Source organism: Myotis nattereri (genome assembly GCF_964212035.1).
Source record: "Myotis nattereri genome assembly, chromosome: 19".
Classification (NCBI taxonomy): Eukaryota; Metazoa; Chordata; class Mammalia; order Chiroptera; family Vespertilionidae; genus Myotis; species Myotis nattereri.
This window is the reverse complement of record NC_138095.1, coordinates 9949580-9970423: the sequence shown is the minus strand read 5'-3', so window position 1 is coordinate 9970423 and position 20844 is coordinate 9949580. Positions and strand designations below refer to the sequence as shown.

General features: G+C 37.9%; 1 protein-coding gene across 1 annotated transcript in view; it reads right to left on the bottom strand.

Moving 5' to 3' along the window:
* TMEM116 (transmembrane protein 116) overlaps positions 1-16730 on the bottom strand; it is a 29773-nt gene extending 13043 nt beyond the window's left edge. The window contains exons 1-4 of the mRNA XM_081113368.1: positions 16641-16730; positions 16032-16078; positions 15241-15304; positions 11683-11814 (exon numbers count right to left, since the gene is read on the bottom strand). Of these exons, the coding sequence (XP_080969494.1) occupies positions 11683-11814; positions 15241-15304; positions 16032-16078; positions 16641-16688 (291 nt within the window). The 5' untranslated portion in view covers positions 16689-16730. The remainder of the gene's footprint in view (positions 1-11682; positions 11815-15240; positions 15305-16031; positions 16079-16640) is intronic.
* Between the last annotated feature and the right edge of the window lie 4114 nt (positions 16731-20844).

The window sequence follows — 20844 nt, the reverse complement described above, 5'->3', positions numbered from 1 at the left end:
GCGTCAGCCTGCAGACTGAAAGGTCCCGGGTTCGATTCCGGGCAATGGCATGTACCTTGGTTGCGGGCACATCCCCAGTAGGGGGTGTGCAGGAGGCAGCTGGTCTATGTTTCTCTCTCATTGATGTTTCTAACTCTCTATCCCTCTCCCTTCCTCTCTGTAAAAAATAAATAAAATATATTTACAAACTAATAAATATTAAATACAATTTAAAATACAGTTCCTCAGTCACACCAGCCCTATTTTAAGTACTCAATACCTAAGTGTGATTACTGGTTAACACTTTGGATAGCACAGACAGAGAATATTTCCATCCCCCCTGATCTTGAGACATGACTTTACCTCCCTCCTTACACTGCCTGACTTTAGACCATTTTATTCCTCAAGTTTATCAGGAAAAAATAAAAGAAAGAAATCTCAGATCAATACATTTGGCTCCTAAAAGATATAATAAGGAGAGACTGAAATTTTTGGTTAGGTGAAATTTTGGTTTGGTTACCCATTCAATGATACTTTTCTGAATCTCCCCAGTTAGAACCAATCACTTGGGTGATGGGTAGGGGCTGGGAGGATGGGGGGGAAGGGAGGAGGGGAACAGGAAATATCTATAATACTATCCTATCTAATAAAGAGGTAATATGCAAACTAACCATCACTCCAACACACAAGATGGCCGCATCCATGTGGACACAAGATGGCCAGCAGGGGAGGGCAGTTGTGGGCGATCAGGCCAGCAGGGGAGGGTAGTTGGGAGGGACAAGGCCTGCAGGGGAGGGCAGTTAGGGGCGACCAGGCTGGCAGGGGGAGGGCAGTTAGGGGTGACCAGGCCGGCAGGGGAGGGCAGTTAGGGGCAATCGGGTTGGCAGGGGAGCAGTTAGGCGTCAATCAGGCTGGCAGGGGAGTGGTTAAGGGGTGATCAGGCTGGCAGGCAGAAGCAGTTAGGGGCAATCAGGCAGGCAGGCAGGTGAGTGGTTGGGAGCCAGCAGTCCTGGATTGTGAGAGGGATGTTTGACTGCCCATTTAGGCCCAATCCTGATCGGGCCTAAACGGGTAGTCGGATTTCACTCAAGGGATCCCAGATTGAAGAGGGTGTAGGCTCGGCTGAGGGACACACACCCCCTCATGCATGAATTTCGTGCACCGGGCCTCTAGTCAACAATAAAAAATAAATTTAAAAAATAAATTAACTGATTAATTAAAATAATTTTTTTAAAAAGAACCAATCACTTCTTTCACATTCCTAGTTTATACTTTTATTAAAGAACTAGAGAGGCGGTGCACAGGATTCGCGCACTGGTGGGGGGCATTGCCTGCGGGGATCAGCCCACTGTGGCAGTGCCACTCATCCCAGTCAGTGGAGTGGCGCTCTCACTGTGGGAGCACACTGACCACCAGGAGGCAGCTCCTACATTGAGCGTCTGCCCCCTGGTAGTCAGTGCACGTCATAGTGACTGGTCGAGTGGTCGTTCTGGTCATTCTACCATTTGGTCACTGGGCTTTTATTATATAGGATATAATTTGCTTTGTACTGTAATGATTTAGATAAAGAACATATGTCTAGTCTCCCATTAGATTTTAATCTCTGAGGTGAAGAATCATATTTGTTTCTATATTTATACCACCATAACATAACCAACCTCACTTTCTAGCAACTCAACACAGAACTTTATGCACAGCCGGCACTCACAGCTCGAGGTGAATTATCACTAGAATTGTAAACTCCTGAGAATAAGAAATTTATCTATCTTGTTCATCCATGTGTACTCCAGAATGTAGTATAATGACTAGAACATTGTAAACAATAAATAGTTATCTAATAACTTTGAGGTCCTTTATCTGAGGCCACAGGCAGATGTAAGTTTAGTTTCTTAAGAAAAAATCTGTAGCAAAAGGATTTCTAAAATGTTTCCATCATTACTAAAGTGAACATTTAAAATAAGTGATGGTTTATAGCAGGAAGTAAATTACATGTCTCTCCAATCATGACAGTAAAATTTGATATGTGATTTGATTTCCTTGTCTTTCTCTCTCCTCTTGAGATTTAAAGAGAATGGCCATTCTATGATGAGGAAACAGAAGTCTGAGGAAGCAATAGCTGGGTGGAGGTGGTCAAAAAGGGGAGAAAATGGGAGACATCTGTAATAGAAATTTTTTAAAAGGCAATTTCATTTAAGCCCAGTAGGGGGAACCAGGATGTCATTATATCAGATAGATTCCCTCCACCCTCATACCAGACACAGAAAATTCTAAACTTGGCCTTTCTTACAGTTTAGAAAAAACTCTACAGTGGGGCCTTGACTTACGAGTTTAATTCGTTCCGTGACGGAGCTTGCAACTCAAATTACTCGTATGTCAAATCAAAAAGTGAACGAGTGAGACACATGATGCGGGGCTGATATTGTGGCATTCACTGTGACGTTCGCTGCGCCAACTAGCAGTGGGGTATCTGAAGCTGGCTCATAACCCGAATTTTAGCTCGCAACTCAAAGCAAAAAATCGGCCGAGAGATGGCTCATATCTCGAAAAACTCGTTAGTCGGGACACTCATAAGTCATGGCCCCACTGTATTTAGAAAAAAAACTATTCAAGCCTGAGAGATATTGTTGTTAATAACCTTGAACATTGTGATTAATGTTAACATTCTTCAATTTATAGTTGACTATAAATTTATCACCTTACTTTGTATTCTTTTGAGAAACTCAACTCTATCATCTTTACTCTCTTAAAATACCAGCGAAGCAAATAGTTACTGAATTACTAACATGTGTAAAGAAGAATCTATAATAGGAAAGACAAACAAGAACCTTCTATTCAAGCTTATATTGGTATAAATTTTATAACTTAAAAGTATTTTTACATAAGGCTGACATTTCATCCTATTTTTGTCATAAGAAACCCAAGCTGATAAGTGAATTTGTTTGTTTGTTTTAATATATTTTATTGATTTTTTACAGAGGAGGGAGAAGGGTAGAGAGTTAGAAACATCGATGAGAAACATCGATCAGCCACCTCCTGCACACCCCCCCACCGGGGATGTGCCCGCAACCAAGGTACATGCCCTTGACCGGAATCAAACCTGGGACCCTTCAGTCTGCAGGTCGACGCTCTATCCACTGAGCCAAACCAGTTAGGGCAGTGAATTTGTTTTTAAAGTGACTTATATAGCCCTGGCTGGTTTGGCTCAGTAATAGAGCATTGGCCTGCAGACTAAAGAGTCCCAGGTTCGATTCCGGTAAAGGGCATGTACCTTGGTTGCGGGCACATCCCCAGTTGGGGGTGTGTAGGAGGCAGCTGATAGATGTTTCTCTCTCATTGATGTTTCTAACTCTCTATCCCTCTCCCTTCCTCTCTGTAAAAAAATCAATAAAATATATTAAAAAATAAAATAAAATAAAGTGACTTATTTAAGGTCTGTTATATGGCAGAAACTATTTTGCTTCTACTATTAAAGTAATGAAAAAGTAATGTAAGAAGTTATTCACCCAAAATCTCACCAGCCTAAAGCAGATCCAACAAGGTAACTCCAGAGTCCTGATTTTCAATCAGGTCTTTTTTTTAATAAATTGAATCCTGAGACTAAATGAAGCCTCAATGACTTTGGTTCACTCTTTTACAAGATGAAGATACTTAAAACTATATCAAACATGTGGTTTTTCTACTTCTTTGTAAAATTGTCTTCAAAGATGGCAGCTCAAACTTATCATAGAAAATAGAGATAGAGTACAATCAAGTATAAAGATACTTGAGGATGAAATTTTTAAAACAAATTTCTGATTCTATGCCATCAGAAGTGACAGAAAATAATATAAGAGAGTTTCACTCTAGACTTTAAATGTCCCAAAACACTTAGGATGACAGATAAAGCTATTTCTATTACATGGGTCAAGGGTACAAGGGATTTTTTTCTTGCTGTTAAGAGTACTTACTCCTGCCCAGCCAGCATGGCTCAGTGGTTGAGCACTACCTATGAATCAGGAAGTCACTGTTCAAATTCTGGCCGGAGCACATACTGTTCAGGTTGCCGGCTCAATCCAATGGGGAACATGCAGGAGGCAGCCAATCAATGACTCGCTCTCATCATTGATGTTTCTATAGCTCTCTCCCTCTCACTTCCTCTCTGAAATCAATAAAAAATATATATTTTTAAAAGGAGTACTTATCCCTAACAAAGAGGATTGGTCATGATACAAATCTGTTCTGTCACAGATCAAACACAGTGCCACTGCAATAATCAGACGTTTGTTAGTTTGTGGCTAAAAGAGTTGTAAAAGCTAGCCACAGGGGGCTAATATCAGAAATCTACTCAGACAGAAGGGCCTAGTGCCTCTAAATATGGGATTAAATCCAGGAAAATCAACTATCAATTAGCAAAAGTTTATTTGAATTCCTATTATATTAAAACCATTTGAAGACTCTAAAAAAATCACAATAATTTTATATAGACCCACAGCCACTGTAGAATTTATGCCTTTGACTTAGGCTAAGTCTAAGAGGTCAGAAAGGCAATGAGAACACATTTACAAGTTAAGATAGTGAAATCCAATTCTAGCTGAGGGAATATTTTTATTTATTTATTTATTTTTATTTTTTAAATATATTTTATTGATTTTTTTTACAGAGAGGAAGGGAGAGGGATAGAGAGAAACATCGATGAGAGAAACATCGATCAGCAGCCTCCTGCACACTCCCCACAGGGTATGTGTCCGCAACCAAGGTATATGCCCTTGACTGGAATCGAACCCTTGAGTCCGCAGGCCAACGCCCTATCCATTGAGCCAAACCGGTTAGGGCGGGAATATTTTTAATAGATCCCGCTTTCTATTGCCAGGCATTCAAAAAGAAATGGATCAGTAAGAATGTGGAGAAAATAAAAGCCCTACAGGTGAATTCTGTTCTTAAGGAAATACACAGAGATACTATTTTACCTTCAAAAATAATGATAATAAAAATAACGATAGTTTACACTAAGGGCAAGCATTTTGCATTTGTTATCTAATTTAATCTTCACAACAACCCTAAAAACCTTATCATTGTCCCTATTTTACATAGGGAAACTAAGACAGAGAAGTTAACTTGTTAAAAAAAAAAAATCACACAGCAAACAAGTGCTAGAGCTGGGATTTCAACTCACGTATGTTTGACTCCAAACTCTATGCTTTCACTCCAAGCTGTGCACTTCACATCATCTGCAATCCCAACTGCTATCTCTAAAGTACCTGATGAACATCTTCCATAAAATGAAGTTGGGCTCGTTCACTAAGAAAAGATGATTGCTGACATGTCAACCTGTTTCCAAATAAACACTAGAATACCCCAAGAGTAAACAGAGAAGCTGACTAGGACAGTGTCTGGTACTGTCATTATCTTGTTTCTCCATAGCAGTTATCTCTGGTAAAGAGAAATATTAGTACAACGATACTCCTAGACCCTTTTGGGAAAAGCATTGAATTTGTTTTTGATCCCAAGATTGGTATGGGGACAATTACAAATAACCAAATATGGGGGATAATTACATATAACCAAAGCAATTTTCTCAGTGCAGAACTTGTCATCTAATAAATTAAAAATCTCAGCATCTTAGACTATGGATTAGATTCCATCTTTCAGAGCTGGTCTAGACCAGGGTTGGTGAACTTTTTTCTGCCAAGGGCCATTTGGATATTTAGAACATCATTCGAGGGCCATACAAAATTATCAAGTTAAAAATTAGCCTGCTATATTTGGTCAAACATTTAATTAACTCACCCCTAATGTCTTAGCAGGGCTGGACCAAATGATTTTTCAGGTCTTATAAGGTCACAGGGCTGGACATTCCCCACCCCTAGTCTAGACAAAGCCTTTTGAGCCAAATATTATGTCACTTTAACATCTGTTTACTGATTGGCTAAGTTCACAAAAAAGTAGCACCTGAAAAACATCACATCTCAACTTGTTAATCAAATACTGAAATTATTTCTGATGGCTTGGTTCTCAAACTCACTTTGCTTCTCAGCTACGTTTCAGAACAAAAAGACTAGCTTTTGGTAAATGATTGATTTCTTCTGTTTCAGTTCAGTGAAGTGGCACAAGGGTACAGAGCCAGTTCTTCCCCACCCCCAACCATCTCTGGATTTCCTACAAAACTCTTTTCATCTAAATCAGACAGAAACTCAACAGGCACATAATGAAGTTATAATATAACTAGAAGCCTGGTGCATGAAATTAGTGCACTTGGGGGGGGGGAGGATCCCTCAGCCTGGCCTGTGTCCTCTTGCAATCCAGGAGCTCTCAGGGGATGTCCAACTGACGGCTTAGGCCTGCTCCTGCCTAAGCCATCAGTGGGACATCCTTAGCATTGCCGCGGAGGCGGGAGAGGCTCCCGCCACCACCGCTGTGCTCACCAGCCGTGAGCCCGGCTTCTGGCTGAGCAGTGCTCCCTGGTGGGAATGCACTGACCACCAGGGGACAGCTCCTGCCTTGAGCATATGGCCCCTGGTGGTCAGTGCACATCACAGCGACCAGTCATTCTGCCATTTGGTCAATTTGCATATTAGCCTTTTATTATATAGGATAGGTGGAAAAGCCTGATTCTAATTTGTATCTCACATCCACCCCAAGAGAGGAGGAAAAGCTCAAAAGAAAAAAATATTCACATGTCCTGAAGCTTTAGCATCCTAAATCTGAAAAGGACTGTGAAAGGCCATTTAGTGGAATAATTTCCAAATGCTGGTTAAGAATTTAGTGCTGATCCCTGACAAAATAGTCACTGGTCTAAGAAATATTGAGAAAAATATAGTCAATGTAATAAGTATTTCATAAAGCTATATTTATTTACTACTTTAAAGAAACCACCTTTGCCCTAACCGGTTTGGCTCAGTGGATGGAGCGTCAGCCTGCGGACTGAAGGGTCCCAGGTTCGATTCTGGTCAAGGGCATGTACCTTGGTTGCAGGCACGTCCCCAGTAGGAGGTGTGCAGGAGGCAGGTGATCGATGTTTCTCTCTCATCGATGTTTCTAACTCTCTATCCCTCTCCCTTCCTCTCTGTAAAAAAATCAATAAAATATATATATTTTTTAAAAAGAAACCACCTTTTATTCTGAGATTATACTAGCACTTTGCCTAGGTTTTTTTAGTATCAATTGTTATTCCTTTTAGGAATTCAGTGGTAGCTGTTTTTAAGTGTTCTTAATTTAGCAGAATACAAAATTAGCAACTTCCACTTTTTTTTTTTTTTTTAGTTTTACTCATTTGTAAAATCCTAACGTCTAGGAAGCACTGAACCACTTATCTAGGGATCACTTGACTTTCATGTAAAAATAGAAGATCCATTTCACACAGATAAAAATTATAGACATATCTGATAGGGAAACAGCGAAGAGACTATGATGACGTATTCCTGGCAACCCTCACGGTTTCTTACCAAATTAAATTCCTTCCTGCTACTGCTTCAGCCCATTCTTGTTTCATTCTGCTTCAATGGAAATTATTAATAACTACTATTTTCTAACAATCTCAGCACCAGTTTTCAAAAAGGTTCTTTTCAAAAAGGGTCTTCCTACTCAAAGAATGAAACTGAAAATCTAGATTCAGAAACTGGGATATCTTGTTTGTTTAGACCAGGTGACTGGTTCTCTTTCTTTACTATGATGCTTGGAAAATCTAGAACCTCTTCATCTGCTTGTGCAAACAAGGAATGCCCTGCTTTTCTCAAGAACCAGTTAGAAGAGAATTTTGAAAAGCAGAGACATTTAATCTAAACTGATCAAATTATGAAAGTGAGAGGTAAAAGAAGAGAGGTGAACTTTTACTTTTCAATTGTATAACCCTCTTTTCTTTTTACCTGTTTGTTGAGAATATATATTAGTTTTACAATTTATACATATCAAATTTTAATACAATACAGACAGCAAATGAGCATAATAAAATGATGCTCAACATCTTAAGTTATTAGGGAACTGCAAATTAAAACAACAAGATACCACTATATCCTTATTAGAATCTAAAGCACGGACACCAATGGCTGGTGAGGATGCTAAGCAACAGTGACTGTTATTTATTGCAAATTGGTGAGATTGCAAATTGTATACAGTCATGTGTTGCTTAATGATGGGAATATGTTTTGAGAAATGTGTCATTAGGCAACCTCACCATTGTGCAAACATAGAGTGCACTTACACAAACCCAGATGGTCTAGCCCAGTGGTCGGCAAACCGCGGCTCGCGAGCCACATGCGGCTCTTTGGCCCTTTGAGAGTAGCTCTTCCACAAAATACCACGTGCAGTATTTTAAATATGAGGGAAGCTTTTCTCAACAGGTTCCAGGAATTCAGAAACAGCAAAGTGACATTAGCCTTTGTTAAAAAACCTCTCAATGCTACTGTAACAGAATTTAATTTTTCTCCCTTTAATATTGACATTGGCAACTTTGAAATGCAATTGCTGGATTTAAAAAACAAAGAACTCTCGAAATTTGAACGTCTTTGTGCTGATATAGAAATATTGGAGAAAAACAAACGTGAACTTAGTTCACAGCACAAGTGGTCTGCTTTGAAAGACCTGGAGAAGGAAGATATGTTGATTTTTAACACCTGGAGTAGTATTCCTGACTCATAATCAACTGAAAAAACTAGCATTTGCTGTTCTTTCCTTATTCGGGTCTACATATTTATGCAAACAATCATTTTCAAGCATGAATCTTATCAAGAGTAAATTGAGAAGTCGTCTTATTGATGAGAACCTGGAATCGTGCCTAAAATTAAAAACAACAACATACAAACCTGATTTACCCAAACTTTCCAAGAAGATGCAAGGCCATCGTTCACATTAGTGTTTGTCAGTCATTATCATGATTTAATTTTAAGGATATTGTAAGGTAAATTGTAAGGAATTTAATTTTATCAATAAATAATATTGTTATTAAGTATGATATCAAGTTTTATTCAACATACCTATAGTTTAACTAAGATTTAAAACTTTAAGTAAAGTTTATTAAGTTAATTTTAGGGAACATTGTGGAGTGAAAGAAAATGTAGTGTCGAGGATTGAGAAAGGTATGTTGAGATGGTTTGGACATATAGAGAGGATGAACAAAAGGAGATAGACGAAACAAGTATACAAGATGAGTGTGGATGGGAGAGTTGGAAGGGGTCGACCTCAGCGAACGTACCTCAAACAGATTGAGGACGTTTTTAGCAAAGGCCAGCTTAGGAGTACCCTGATTAAGTTAATAACAATGTACCTACCTATATAGTTTAAGTTTAAAAAATCTGGCTCTCAAAAGAAATTTCAATCGTTGTACTATTGATATTTGGCTCTATCGACTGACCACTGGTCTAGCCTCCTACACACCTAGGCTATATGGTATAGCTATTACCCCTAGGCTGCAAATGTGTACAGCATGTGACTGTACTGAATCGTGCAGGCAACTGTAACACAATGATAAGTACTTGTGTATCTAAACATTAAAAAGATACAGTAAAAATATAGAAGATTTTAAAAACGGTGTACCTGCATAGGCCATTTATCATGAATGGAGCTTGCAGGACTGAAAGTTGCTCTGGATGAGTGAGTGAGTGGTGAATGAATGTGGAGAACTATGACATTACTGTACACTACTTTATAAATACTTTACCACTTACATTACACTAAATTTATAAAAAATATTTTCTTTCTTCAATAAACTAAACTTAGCTTACTGTACATTTTACTTTATAAACTTCAAAATTTTTCTTAACTTTTTGACTCTTTATAATAACAGCTTAAAACACAAACACATTATAAAGCTGTACAAACCCTTTTCTTTATATTCTCATTCTATAAAGTGTTTTCTATTGTTAATGGTTTTATTTTTTAATGTTTTAAACATTTAAGACACATTACATACATTAGCCTAGGCCTACACAGGGTCAGGATCATCAACATCACTGCCTTCCACCTCCACATCTTGTCCCACTGAAGGTCTTCAGGGCCATTCATGAAGCTGTCCTCTCCCAGGACAACAGTGCCTTCTTCTGGAACACTGAAGGAGCTGTCTGAGGTTCTTCTTGAGGAGGTGTCATTCTTTTCATATATACATCCACGGTGGTTTGCTAGGTTTCTTTTCTCATTATAGATTTGCTTGTAAACAGATAATGTACCATGAATATTCCTCGGTATTAATAAAAACCTTTCAGTGTTGAGGTCTATGTTTTCAAACTCTTAAGGAGCTTGTTGAGGTCTGCAAAAGCTTCTGCTAACCCCTTCATGTGAATTTTCTTGGGAGGAGTCTTCTTTTCTTTCTCTTATAGTTACTTTTCTCTTGACTCTCCTTCAGCTATGCATTCCTGTTCCAGTTCCAATAACTCATTAGTCAATTCCTTAGAAGCCACTTCCAGGAGCTCATCAATGTCATCCTCATCCACACCCAGGTTAAAGTTGTTAGCCATCTCGGCCATAGCCTTGCTGATCTCAACAACCTCCTATTCCTTGAAAAATCCTTTGAAATCATGAACTACGATGTCACTAAGCAATAGGAATATTTCAGCTCCATTATAATCGTAGGGAACAACGTCATATATGCAGTCCTTTGTTGCCCGAACACCATTATAAGAAGCATGACTACAGACATTTTGGAAGATAGTTGGGCAGTTTTTTACAAATCTAAACAGAAGTTTACCATAGAATCCAGAAATCATGCCTTTCCCCCTAAACGATTTAAAAACTTATATGCACACAAAAGTTACACACAGATATTTACAGCATGGAGCCCATGCCCAACTGGTATGACTTAGTGGCTGAGCTTCCATACATGAACCAGGAGGTCACAGTTTGATTCCTGATCAGGGGCATGCAGGAGGCAGCCAATCAATAATTCTCTCTCACGCCCTAGCCATTTTGGCTCAGCAGATAGAGTGTCAGCCTACAATTTTAGTCAAGGGCACATGCCCTGGATGCGGGCTCGATCCCCAGTATGGGGCGTGCAGGAGGCAGCCAATCAATGATTCTCTCCACATATGTAATACCCTTTGTAATACTTTAAGCAATAAATAAAAAAATAAAAAAATGATTCTCTCTCATCATTGATGTTTCTATCTCTCTCTCCCTCTCCCTTCCTCTCTGAAATCAATAAAAATGTAAAATAATAATTCTCTCTCATCATTGATGTTTCTCTCTCTACCTTTCCCTTCCTCTCTGAAATCAATAAAAATACATTTTTTAAAGTTGTGCAATTTCTTTTAAAAATATTATTTTTTTAATCCTAACTGGAGGACATGCTTAGAGACAGGAAGGGGGGGGGGAGGGTGGGAAAAGAAAGAGGGATGGAGAGAGAGAGTGAGAGAGTGAGAAAGAGAGAAAGAGAGAGAAACATGCATCAGTTATCTTCCATAGGCTCCCCAGCTGGGGATCAAAGCCACAACCCAGGGATGTGCCCTGAGTGGGAATGGAACCAGCAAACTCTCAGTGCACGGGATGACGCTCAACCAACTGAGCCACGCCCGCCAGACTATCTGGGTGATTTTAATTATCATTTTGCTTCTCTGGATTTTTCAAATTTTCTATAATAAACAAATAATTTTTTTACTATGAAAAACAATAAAAGCTATTGTGTCAAAGTGTGACAATAAACAAAAGGGTCCCACTTCCCAGATTGTATTATTTTTTTGCTTCCTATTTATCTGAGTGTGCCTTTCTTGTAATGTACAGTCACAATCTAGCAGTACTCACCTGTCCCACTGCTTGCAGGTTATAGCAGACAATGTCCTTATTGGCTGCTGAAGTTCCATAGAGAAGTGCTTCAATGAGCCAGCATATCCCCAGGAGGAGGTCAGAGAAGCTCAGATAAAAGAGTGGCCTCATCTGTCAAAGCAACAAAAGCCTCATTTCATAAATGATGTTAACAAGGAATTATTTTTATGTTTTACCTTTTTAGTAGAAACTGGGCATCGTTTTTCTGGAGCCTGTCCCACTGGTTGACTGTGAGGAATGTAAAGGAATACACCAGGTAGGAGGGAATCTGTTATCACAACTATCCTAACTGTCCCGGAATCAGAGTACTTACGGATTAACATTGGCCCTTGTTCCGCATAGACACTCCTTCCTCAAACACAGAATCAAACATAGAATCACAAATCCGTGCACCGGGCCTCTAGTTTATAAGTTTCCATATCAATGAAAATATCAGAATAAATTGTATATGTTGACTATGAATTTCTAACCACATTGGTAAAGTTTGCCTTTCTTACTTTCTAGTATCCTCCTCCTCTCTCTCTTTTTTTAAAATATATTTTATTGATTTTTTTACAGAGAGGAAGGGAGAAGGACAGAGAGTCAGAAACATTGATGAGAGAGAAGCATCGATCAGCTGTCTCTTGCACACCCCCTACTGGGGATGTGCCCACAACCCAGGTACATGCCTTTGACCGGAATCGAACCTGGGACCCTTCAGTCCCCAGGCTGATGCTCTATCCACTGAGCCAAACCGGTCAAGGCCCTCCTCTCTTTTTTATCTCCCTACTCCCACTTTTCTAAAAACAGTTTTGGTCCTCCTATAGAGAAAACTATAAAATATTTATTGAGAGATACCAAAGGAAGATCTATAGTGAAAAATATACCATGCTCATGGATTATAAGACCCAATGTTATCGAAATGTCAGTTCTCCCTAAATTGATATATAGGTTAAATGCAATCTCAATTACATCTCAACATATTTTCTTGTGAAATTTAGCAAGCTGGCTCTAAATCTAACTGACAGATACAAAATATCAAGGTAAACTCTTGAAGAAAAACAAGCAACACTCAAAGAAAAAGGAGAAGGACTTGTCCTACACATATCAAAACTTAATGTAAAGCTAGAGCACAGATACTGTGGTCCTAAGCACAGGGATGAACAAACAGACCAATGAAACAGAATAGAGAGCCCCAAACAACCCCAAGCATGTATACAGACTTTTGACATATGGTTGAGGTGGCTTTTTAGATCAATGGAAAAAAAGATAGTCTTCTCAAAATATGGTACTATAACAATTGGATATCTATTGGATAAAAGTAATATCAGGTATCTATTGAATAAAAGTGGATAGAGCATCAGCCTGTAGACCAAAGGGTCCCATGATTTTTATCTCACACTCAAAAATCAGTTCCAACTAGTTTAAAAGATCAAATTGTCTTCGACTTCTGGTTATGGAGAGTTTTCCTAAACAAAACACAAAAAGCTCAAAATGAAGTAATTGGAAAATGTGACCCCATTAAAATGAAAAAAAAAAAAAAAGCATGTGTTAAAATACACCATGAAGTATAAAGACATGCCACAAAGTGGGAGAAGATATTTGCAACACATATAACTGACAAAGGACCAATATCCAAACCATATTAAAAACAAACAAAGAACTTACAAAGCAATAAGGAAACCCAACCAAAAAAAATGGACAAAAGATTTGAACAGGTACTTAAGAAGAGAGGAAATCCAAATGGCCATAAACACATGAAAATATACCTGACCACACCAATAATCAAGGAAATGAAAATTAAAAGCAGAATGAGGATGGGGTAGGATTAAGCACTGTGTGACTTTCCCTAGCGCGGTCTGGGTCCAGGTCTATCCTGGTGAGGTGAAAGACCTAAAACAACTCGTACGAATACTCTGCTAAAACTCTGCTTCCCAATATTTCTATTCAAGTAAAATAAAGAATATCCAAAGCATCAAATGTGATCTTTATGAGGAAATTAAGTCACACGCCATGCAGTGAACTCTATCTGCCCTGAGTATTTTTTTAACATTGGCTGGCCTGGGACACTTTCTTCCTGTTTCAAGTTGTCTCTGAGTCACTGTCTAATCAGCTTGTCCCCTTTAGATTTCCCATGGATTTTTCCAATTTACTATAATTATTTTGCAGTTATTGTTAATCCTCACCAAGGATATTTTTCCATTAATCTTTTAAAGAGAGTGGAAGACAGAGGGAAAGACAGAGAGAAACATCACTGATTGGTTGCCTTCTGCACATTCCCCAGCCAGGGCCTGGGCAGGGGAGGAGCCTGCAAACTACGTGCCCCTGACCAAAATCAAACCTGGAACCCATTGGTCCGCAGGCCGATGCTCTATCCACTGAGCCAAACCGGATAGGGCACTATAATTATTTTTAATTTAATAGACTACTTTGTCTTTTTTAGATATGCCTTCCATGTGTTTTTGCTGGAAGAAATAAAGGAAAACAGCCAAGTATGGCTTAAATGTTTAACCTGGAAAAATTAGAATTTTTCCTAGGCCAAGAAAACTGAATATGTGGGAACCACTGAACTAGTGATTGCTAAGATCTTTTAAGTTCTGGTTATGTGAAAGGTGTCAGAATTGAAGCCAGAGAAATTAAAGGTCTCAATTTTCTCATCTGTGAAATAGGTCTACACCATCCTTCTCACAGAAGAGTAATGAGGACCATAAGGCACTCAGCATAGTTGGAACACAGTAAGTGTTCCACATACAGAACTATTTTTGTTATTAAAGTGGGCCCAACAAAACCCAATGACATTTTCCACATATATGTTCTCCCATATATGTTCTAAACTACATTTTGCCTAGTTTTGTGCCATTTGGCCTCATTAAAGAAACAGTTGTTACATTTCTCATAAAATCTTTTCTGAGCTAGAAAATTCATCACTCTTCTTAGTCCTCTCTGAATCAGGAAGGTTTTTTGTTTTATTACACCTTAAATACATACAGAGAGATACATACATACAGAGAAAATACATACATAAATATTTGTCAACTATACCTCAATAAAAGGAAGGTTCTTACCTTGAACTTTTTGGTATGAATAGTTTTACATAGGATGTATTTTTGCTGTTTTCACCATTAAATTGTAATTGTATAGAAGGCCAGAACAGCAAAAATAGTACATTTTGTATAGCAAAGTCTTTGAACTATTTCCTAGCCCCTCTAGCAACTTAACCAACATAGTAACATCAGAAAACTCACCTCTAAGCAGGACCCTACCAAACTTAGAGTGAACTTAGGTTCCAAACTACACTGTTTCCTTAACCTTAATAATACATACAAAAAAATAAATCCATATTTAGTAGTCAATCTCTGTGTTCAAAGTTATAGTTAAAATAATTACCTAGAAGAAAAGGGAGACCTATTGACACTGTCTAAAATATCTCAACAGATCATGACAAATTTATAAGTGACTCATAGAATTATTCCATCATTTATAGGTGACACCTCTCTTAATTATATCAAAAGCTAAGTCACTAAAATTTCAAATCCAACACAAAAAGAGATTGCTCACCTCTGGAGATTTCTGTATATTCTGGAATACAGCATAAGCAATAAGTGAACTTGAACCTATAATACTAACATAGATAAAAGATCAATAAAACAGGACAATTGGGGTTCCTTCATTTATGCTATTGATTTTTACAGCTTTATTGACATATAATTGATGTAAAATTACCTGCACATGTTTAAAAAAATATATAGACTGCTTCATGAATTTGTGTGTCATCCTTGTGCAAGGCCCACATTAATCTTCTCTATTTCATTCCAGTTTTTAGTATATGTACTACCAAAACTATTGATTTTTTAAGTAAATCCTATTGATCAAGTTGTCCTTTGATTTTCAGAAGTTAGCCCTCAATCTGTATTTTTTGGTCTTATTGTTGTTGATACTGGTACATTTTATTAATCTGAAAATATCAACTTGGTAAAGAACAACACTTCTCTCTAACTAAAGAATAAAAGCAAATAAATCCCCAGGGTGGAAAATGTAGAAACTTTCAGAATTCTCAAGTTTTTCCTTTTTTTAAAAAAAAATATATTTTATTGATTTTTTACAGAGAGGAAGGGAGAGGGATAGAGAGTTAGAAACATCGATGAGAGATATACATCGATCAGCTGCCTCCTGCACACTCCCCACCGGGGTTGTGCCCACAACCAAGGTACATGCCCTTGACCAGAATCGAACCTGGGACCCTTGAGTCCGCAGGCCGACGCTCTATCCACTGACCCAAACCGGTTAGGGCTCAAGTTTTTCTTATACTAGTTTAAATAGTCATATCACATGAGATTATGTAAACGTACCTCAGAGTAGCCATAACAAATTGTATCCACTGTATTGCAGAATAAACCTAAACAAAATGAGAAAATAAGAATAAAACGAAGCCTTGTACATTTAATGTTCAACCTCATTCCAGTTTCACTGTTTATTAACTATCTGTGCAGAGCACAAACTATTTTTCAGTACCTAATCAAAACACACTATAAATCTGAGAATGAGTAGAAAGTCTGACTAGAACCATGGAAAGGCAGGGCAGCTTCTTTCTTCCTCCCTTACTGCTACACTCTGGGAAACAGTAAGATAATAGAGAGGTAGAAAGTGACTGAGTGGAAACAAACAAACACAGAGTTAAATGAGAAAATTAATAAAGGGAAGAATAAAATGGAGAAGAGGTAGGAAAAGTTAAATTGTGAGACAGGACAGATATATGGGGAAAATGGGTAAAAAGAAAGGCAAACAAATGCTAGAGTTGAGTGACAGCTAGACAGACGGAGGAAAACAGAATACTAAGCAAAAGAGAAATAGAAAAAAGAAACAATATGGAGAAAGATACTTGAGTGAAAAATACAGAACAAGGAGGAAGAAAGGGGGAGCAAAAAAGAAGAGAGCTTCCCCACAGCTACTAATCTCACCAAGTCCAGATTGTCTGTCAGAATTCTAGCCTCCAGCAGGAATGCCATAGGGACTTTAGCCCCAGCTATGCTTAAACAGCCAGATCCCTCTGCGTCAGGTTCTGAATACCCAAGTGGTGAACAGGTGGCTCCGCCCCTATCCCAGCTGGGCTCCTCCCTATCCAATCCTGCCCTGTACCTTGAGGGCAAGGAGAGGTGGCAACAAGTGGAGGAGAAAGCCAAGTAGAAAGACAAAAATAGGAAAAGCAGGTGACAAGGAAACAAAGTTCTAAAAAAGCATTAAAATTGTAAGAACGGGTGAGGCAGGAGTAATAAAAGTAGAAAGAACGAGTCATAGTGAAAAGGTAAACAGAGCTGCAAGAAATGGAACAGAAAAAGGGAGAAAAAAATAGGGAAGGGAGGTTTGCTTAAAACTTGCCCCTTTTTATATACAGAAGCCTGTGATGACAATAAAACAATTAAAAAAATAAAATAAATAAATACCATTGGACTTTAAGGAATAAAACAATTAAAAAATAAAAATAAAAATAGAAGCCTGTGATGAGAAATATACACTGGACTGGATATTCACTCAATTAATAAAGTTTTAGTAATACCAAGAAAAAGCTGTGAAAAGAAGAGGTTATTAATATCTCATATTTATTTAATACTAACACCTTCAATATTCTATACCAAAAATCCCCACCAGAAATATCATTATATCATTAAATTACATGATTCATTTAATATACTTACGTTTATCAACTTTGTGTAAAGCATTGTGTTATGGACGATACAAAGACAAGATACAGACCCATACTTGCAGAAGTTTATAATATAGTAGGAAAAACAGCTTGAATACCAAAAACCTTAAATTATCTGCACACAAAATCATATATACTGATTGGCATATGAGCAGTATTTGTAAGAACTGGTAAAATTTGGACAAAAATTGGAGGAAGAAGGAACCATACTTTTATACATTCTATGAATATTTACTGATAACATAAATTAGATCATTTGCTTGGCTTCAGTAATTTAAATATATGACATGTATTCATATGAGGTTAAGAATATAGTGTGGAGTAGAAGACGAGACATTGTTAAGTGGAGGTAGGCTGTAATCACTTTGTTTATTATTATTAGATAAATAAATTAGATAAATAAATTATTAAATAAATAAAAATACCAGTAAATTTCTGGGTCAGAAATCCCTAGTATAGGTTTTAGGGAGTGTTTTGCGGCTTCTAATCACATATCTATGTAATAAGGGCGAGGGGACTAATGACAGTCTCACCAAGTGATAAAGGAATGCTTTTGAACAAAGGACTCTTGTCTCAGTCAAGAACAAATCTCAGATTGTTCCGAGAACAGCCATGCGAAATTAGTCTGCTGCTCTCGATAGGACTTTCTCTTTTGGCATCTCTTCTAAAATGCCTATGTCACCAGCCAACATGTGGGGATTTACTTTTCCATTTTTCTCTCTAAATTAGTCCTCTGCCTTCTGTATATTCAGCACTATCTTCCTTTGAAATGTCTCTGGAAAAATAATCTTCCCATCTTCTTTTTCTACAAGGGTTAATCAAGCCCAAATGATAAAGTGAGTAATATTTATTTTCAGTTTTCTTTTCTCCTCCTTTTTTAACATTTTACTTGAGAGAGGAAGGGGGAAGGGAGAGAGGGATGGAAGGAGGGCAAGAAGTAGAGAGGTAAGGAAGGAGAGAGGGGGGAGGGAGAGGGGGGAGAGAGAGAGAGAGAAACATCAATATGAGAAACATCCGTAGATGCCTCAACTTGGGATTGAACCTACAACCTGGGCATATGTCCTGACCAGGAATGGAACCTACTACGGGGTAAAGTAGGGGTACAGATGATGCTCCACCCAACTGAGCCACACAGGCCAGGACTCTTCTGTTTTTACTTCTTTAGCGAGCTCAAGCACACCCCAGTTCTCAACGTAATGGGCCACTCTATATTACATATCAATTTAACAGATATTCATTAAACTTCTACCATGAGCAAGTTAATGCAGTGGTTAAAAAGTCAAGAAAACACCTACCTAGTAAAATATTTTTATTTCAGTAAAAATACTCAACACAAGGAAGATTTTTTTTTAGTAATAATAACTACCAATTATTGATTGCTTTCTATGTGTAAGGCTCTATACTAAGCATTTTAATCCTCATCACAACCTTTGAGATAAGCAGTATTATCCCCATTTTATAGATAAAGAAACCAAGGCTTAAAAAAGTTAAGTCACTTTCCTGTGGTTACAGAGTTATCAAGTAGTAATTCAAATTCAGTCAGTCTGACATCTCACTCTTAACACCTACAGTATTCTAACAGGAAATTGATTAATGGGAGGAAAGGGAAAGATAATTTTAAAAAGTAACATGACATCAAGAGAGCTCTTTTATTAAGCAATTACTTCTTAGATATGACAACAAAAGCATAGGCAACAAAAGAAAAAATAGATATATTGGTCTTCAAAATTAAAAACTTTGTGCTTCAAAGGACACCCTCAAAAAAAAGAAAGAAAAGGCAACCTAACAGAACGAGAGAAAATATCTGTAAACCATCTATTTGATAAGGGACTTGTATATAGAATATACAAGGAATTCCAACAACTCAATAATAAAAATACAACCTAACTTTAAAATAGGCAAATGTTTTAGAAATTTCTCCCAAAAATACACAAATCAGACCTGGCCAGTTTTGCTCAGTAGTTAGAGCATTGGCCCTCGAACCAAAGGGTCTCGGGTTCGATTCCTGGTCAAGCACAGGTACATAGGTTGCAGGTTCCTCGACCCTGGTAGGGGCGCATGTGAGAGGCAACCTATTGATGTGTCGCTCTCCTGCAGATGTTTCTCCCTCGCTTTCCCTCCTCCTTCCCTTCCACTCTTTCTAGTAATCAGTGGGGAAAAATATCCTCAGGTGAGGATTTTTAAAAAAATACGAATCACTAATAAGCCCCTGAAAGATGATCAACATGATAAGGTGTCAGGAAAGTAAAAATTAAAATCACAAAGAGGTGCTATTTCACGAGTATTAAGATGGCTATAATTAAAAAGATAGACAATAGCAAGTGTTGATGAAGATGTGGAGAAAAAGGTTGAACCCTCATACATTGCTAGTGGGAATATCATATTTGTAGCCACTTTGTCAGTTTCTCAAAATAGTTAAACATATACTACATGACTCAGCTTCTAGATATAAACCCAGCTCTACTCCTAGAGGTATATTTAGATACAAATGTTCATAACAGTGTTATTCATAAGAGACAAAAAGTAGAAACAATATTAATGTTCATCAACTGATGAAGGAATAAAATATGGTTTACTCATGCAATGGAATATTATTCAGCAATTAAAAGGAAAGAAATACTGATAACATGATACAACATGGGTAAACCTTGAAAACAGTACGCTGCCCTAGCTGATTTTGGCTCGGTGGATAGAGCATCTGCCCACAGACTCAAGGGTCCCGGGTTAATTCTGGTGAAGGGCATGTACCTCAGTTTCAGGCTCAATACTGGCCCCAGATTAGGGTGCATGTAGGAGGCAACCAATCAATGCTTCTCTCTCACATCGATGTTTCTCTCTCCATCTCTCCCCCTCCCTTCCACTCTCTCTAAAAAAATCAATGAGAAAATATTCCCCGGTAAGGATTTTAAAAAACAAACAAACATTATGTAAGTCAAAGAGACCAGTCACAAAAGACCACATATTGTATGACTGCATTCATACAAAATGTCTAAAATAGACAAATTTATATAGTCAAATAGATTAGTTAGGGCTAGGAAGATAGTTTGGGGAGTGACTGCTAATGTGCACAGGGTTTCTTTCTTTCTTTATTTTTTTACAGTCAGAGGGTGTCTTTTTAGGACAACAAAAATATTCTAAAATCATATAGTGGTGATGGCTATACAACTCTATGAATATACTAAAAATTCTTGAAATGTACACTTTAAGAAGGTGAATTATATCATAGGTGAAATATATATATATATATATATATATATATATATACACACACACACATATATATTATATATATATTATATATATACCCAAGCGATCTTCCGACTGGTAGCATGACACACACTGACCACCAGGGGGCAGACACTCAACACAGGAGCTGCTGAGCTACAGTGACCTGGCAGCTGCAGTTCTCGGGTGATGCAGCTGGAACCAGAGAGGAGGGAGCCCAATTCTGGGGTGCATCA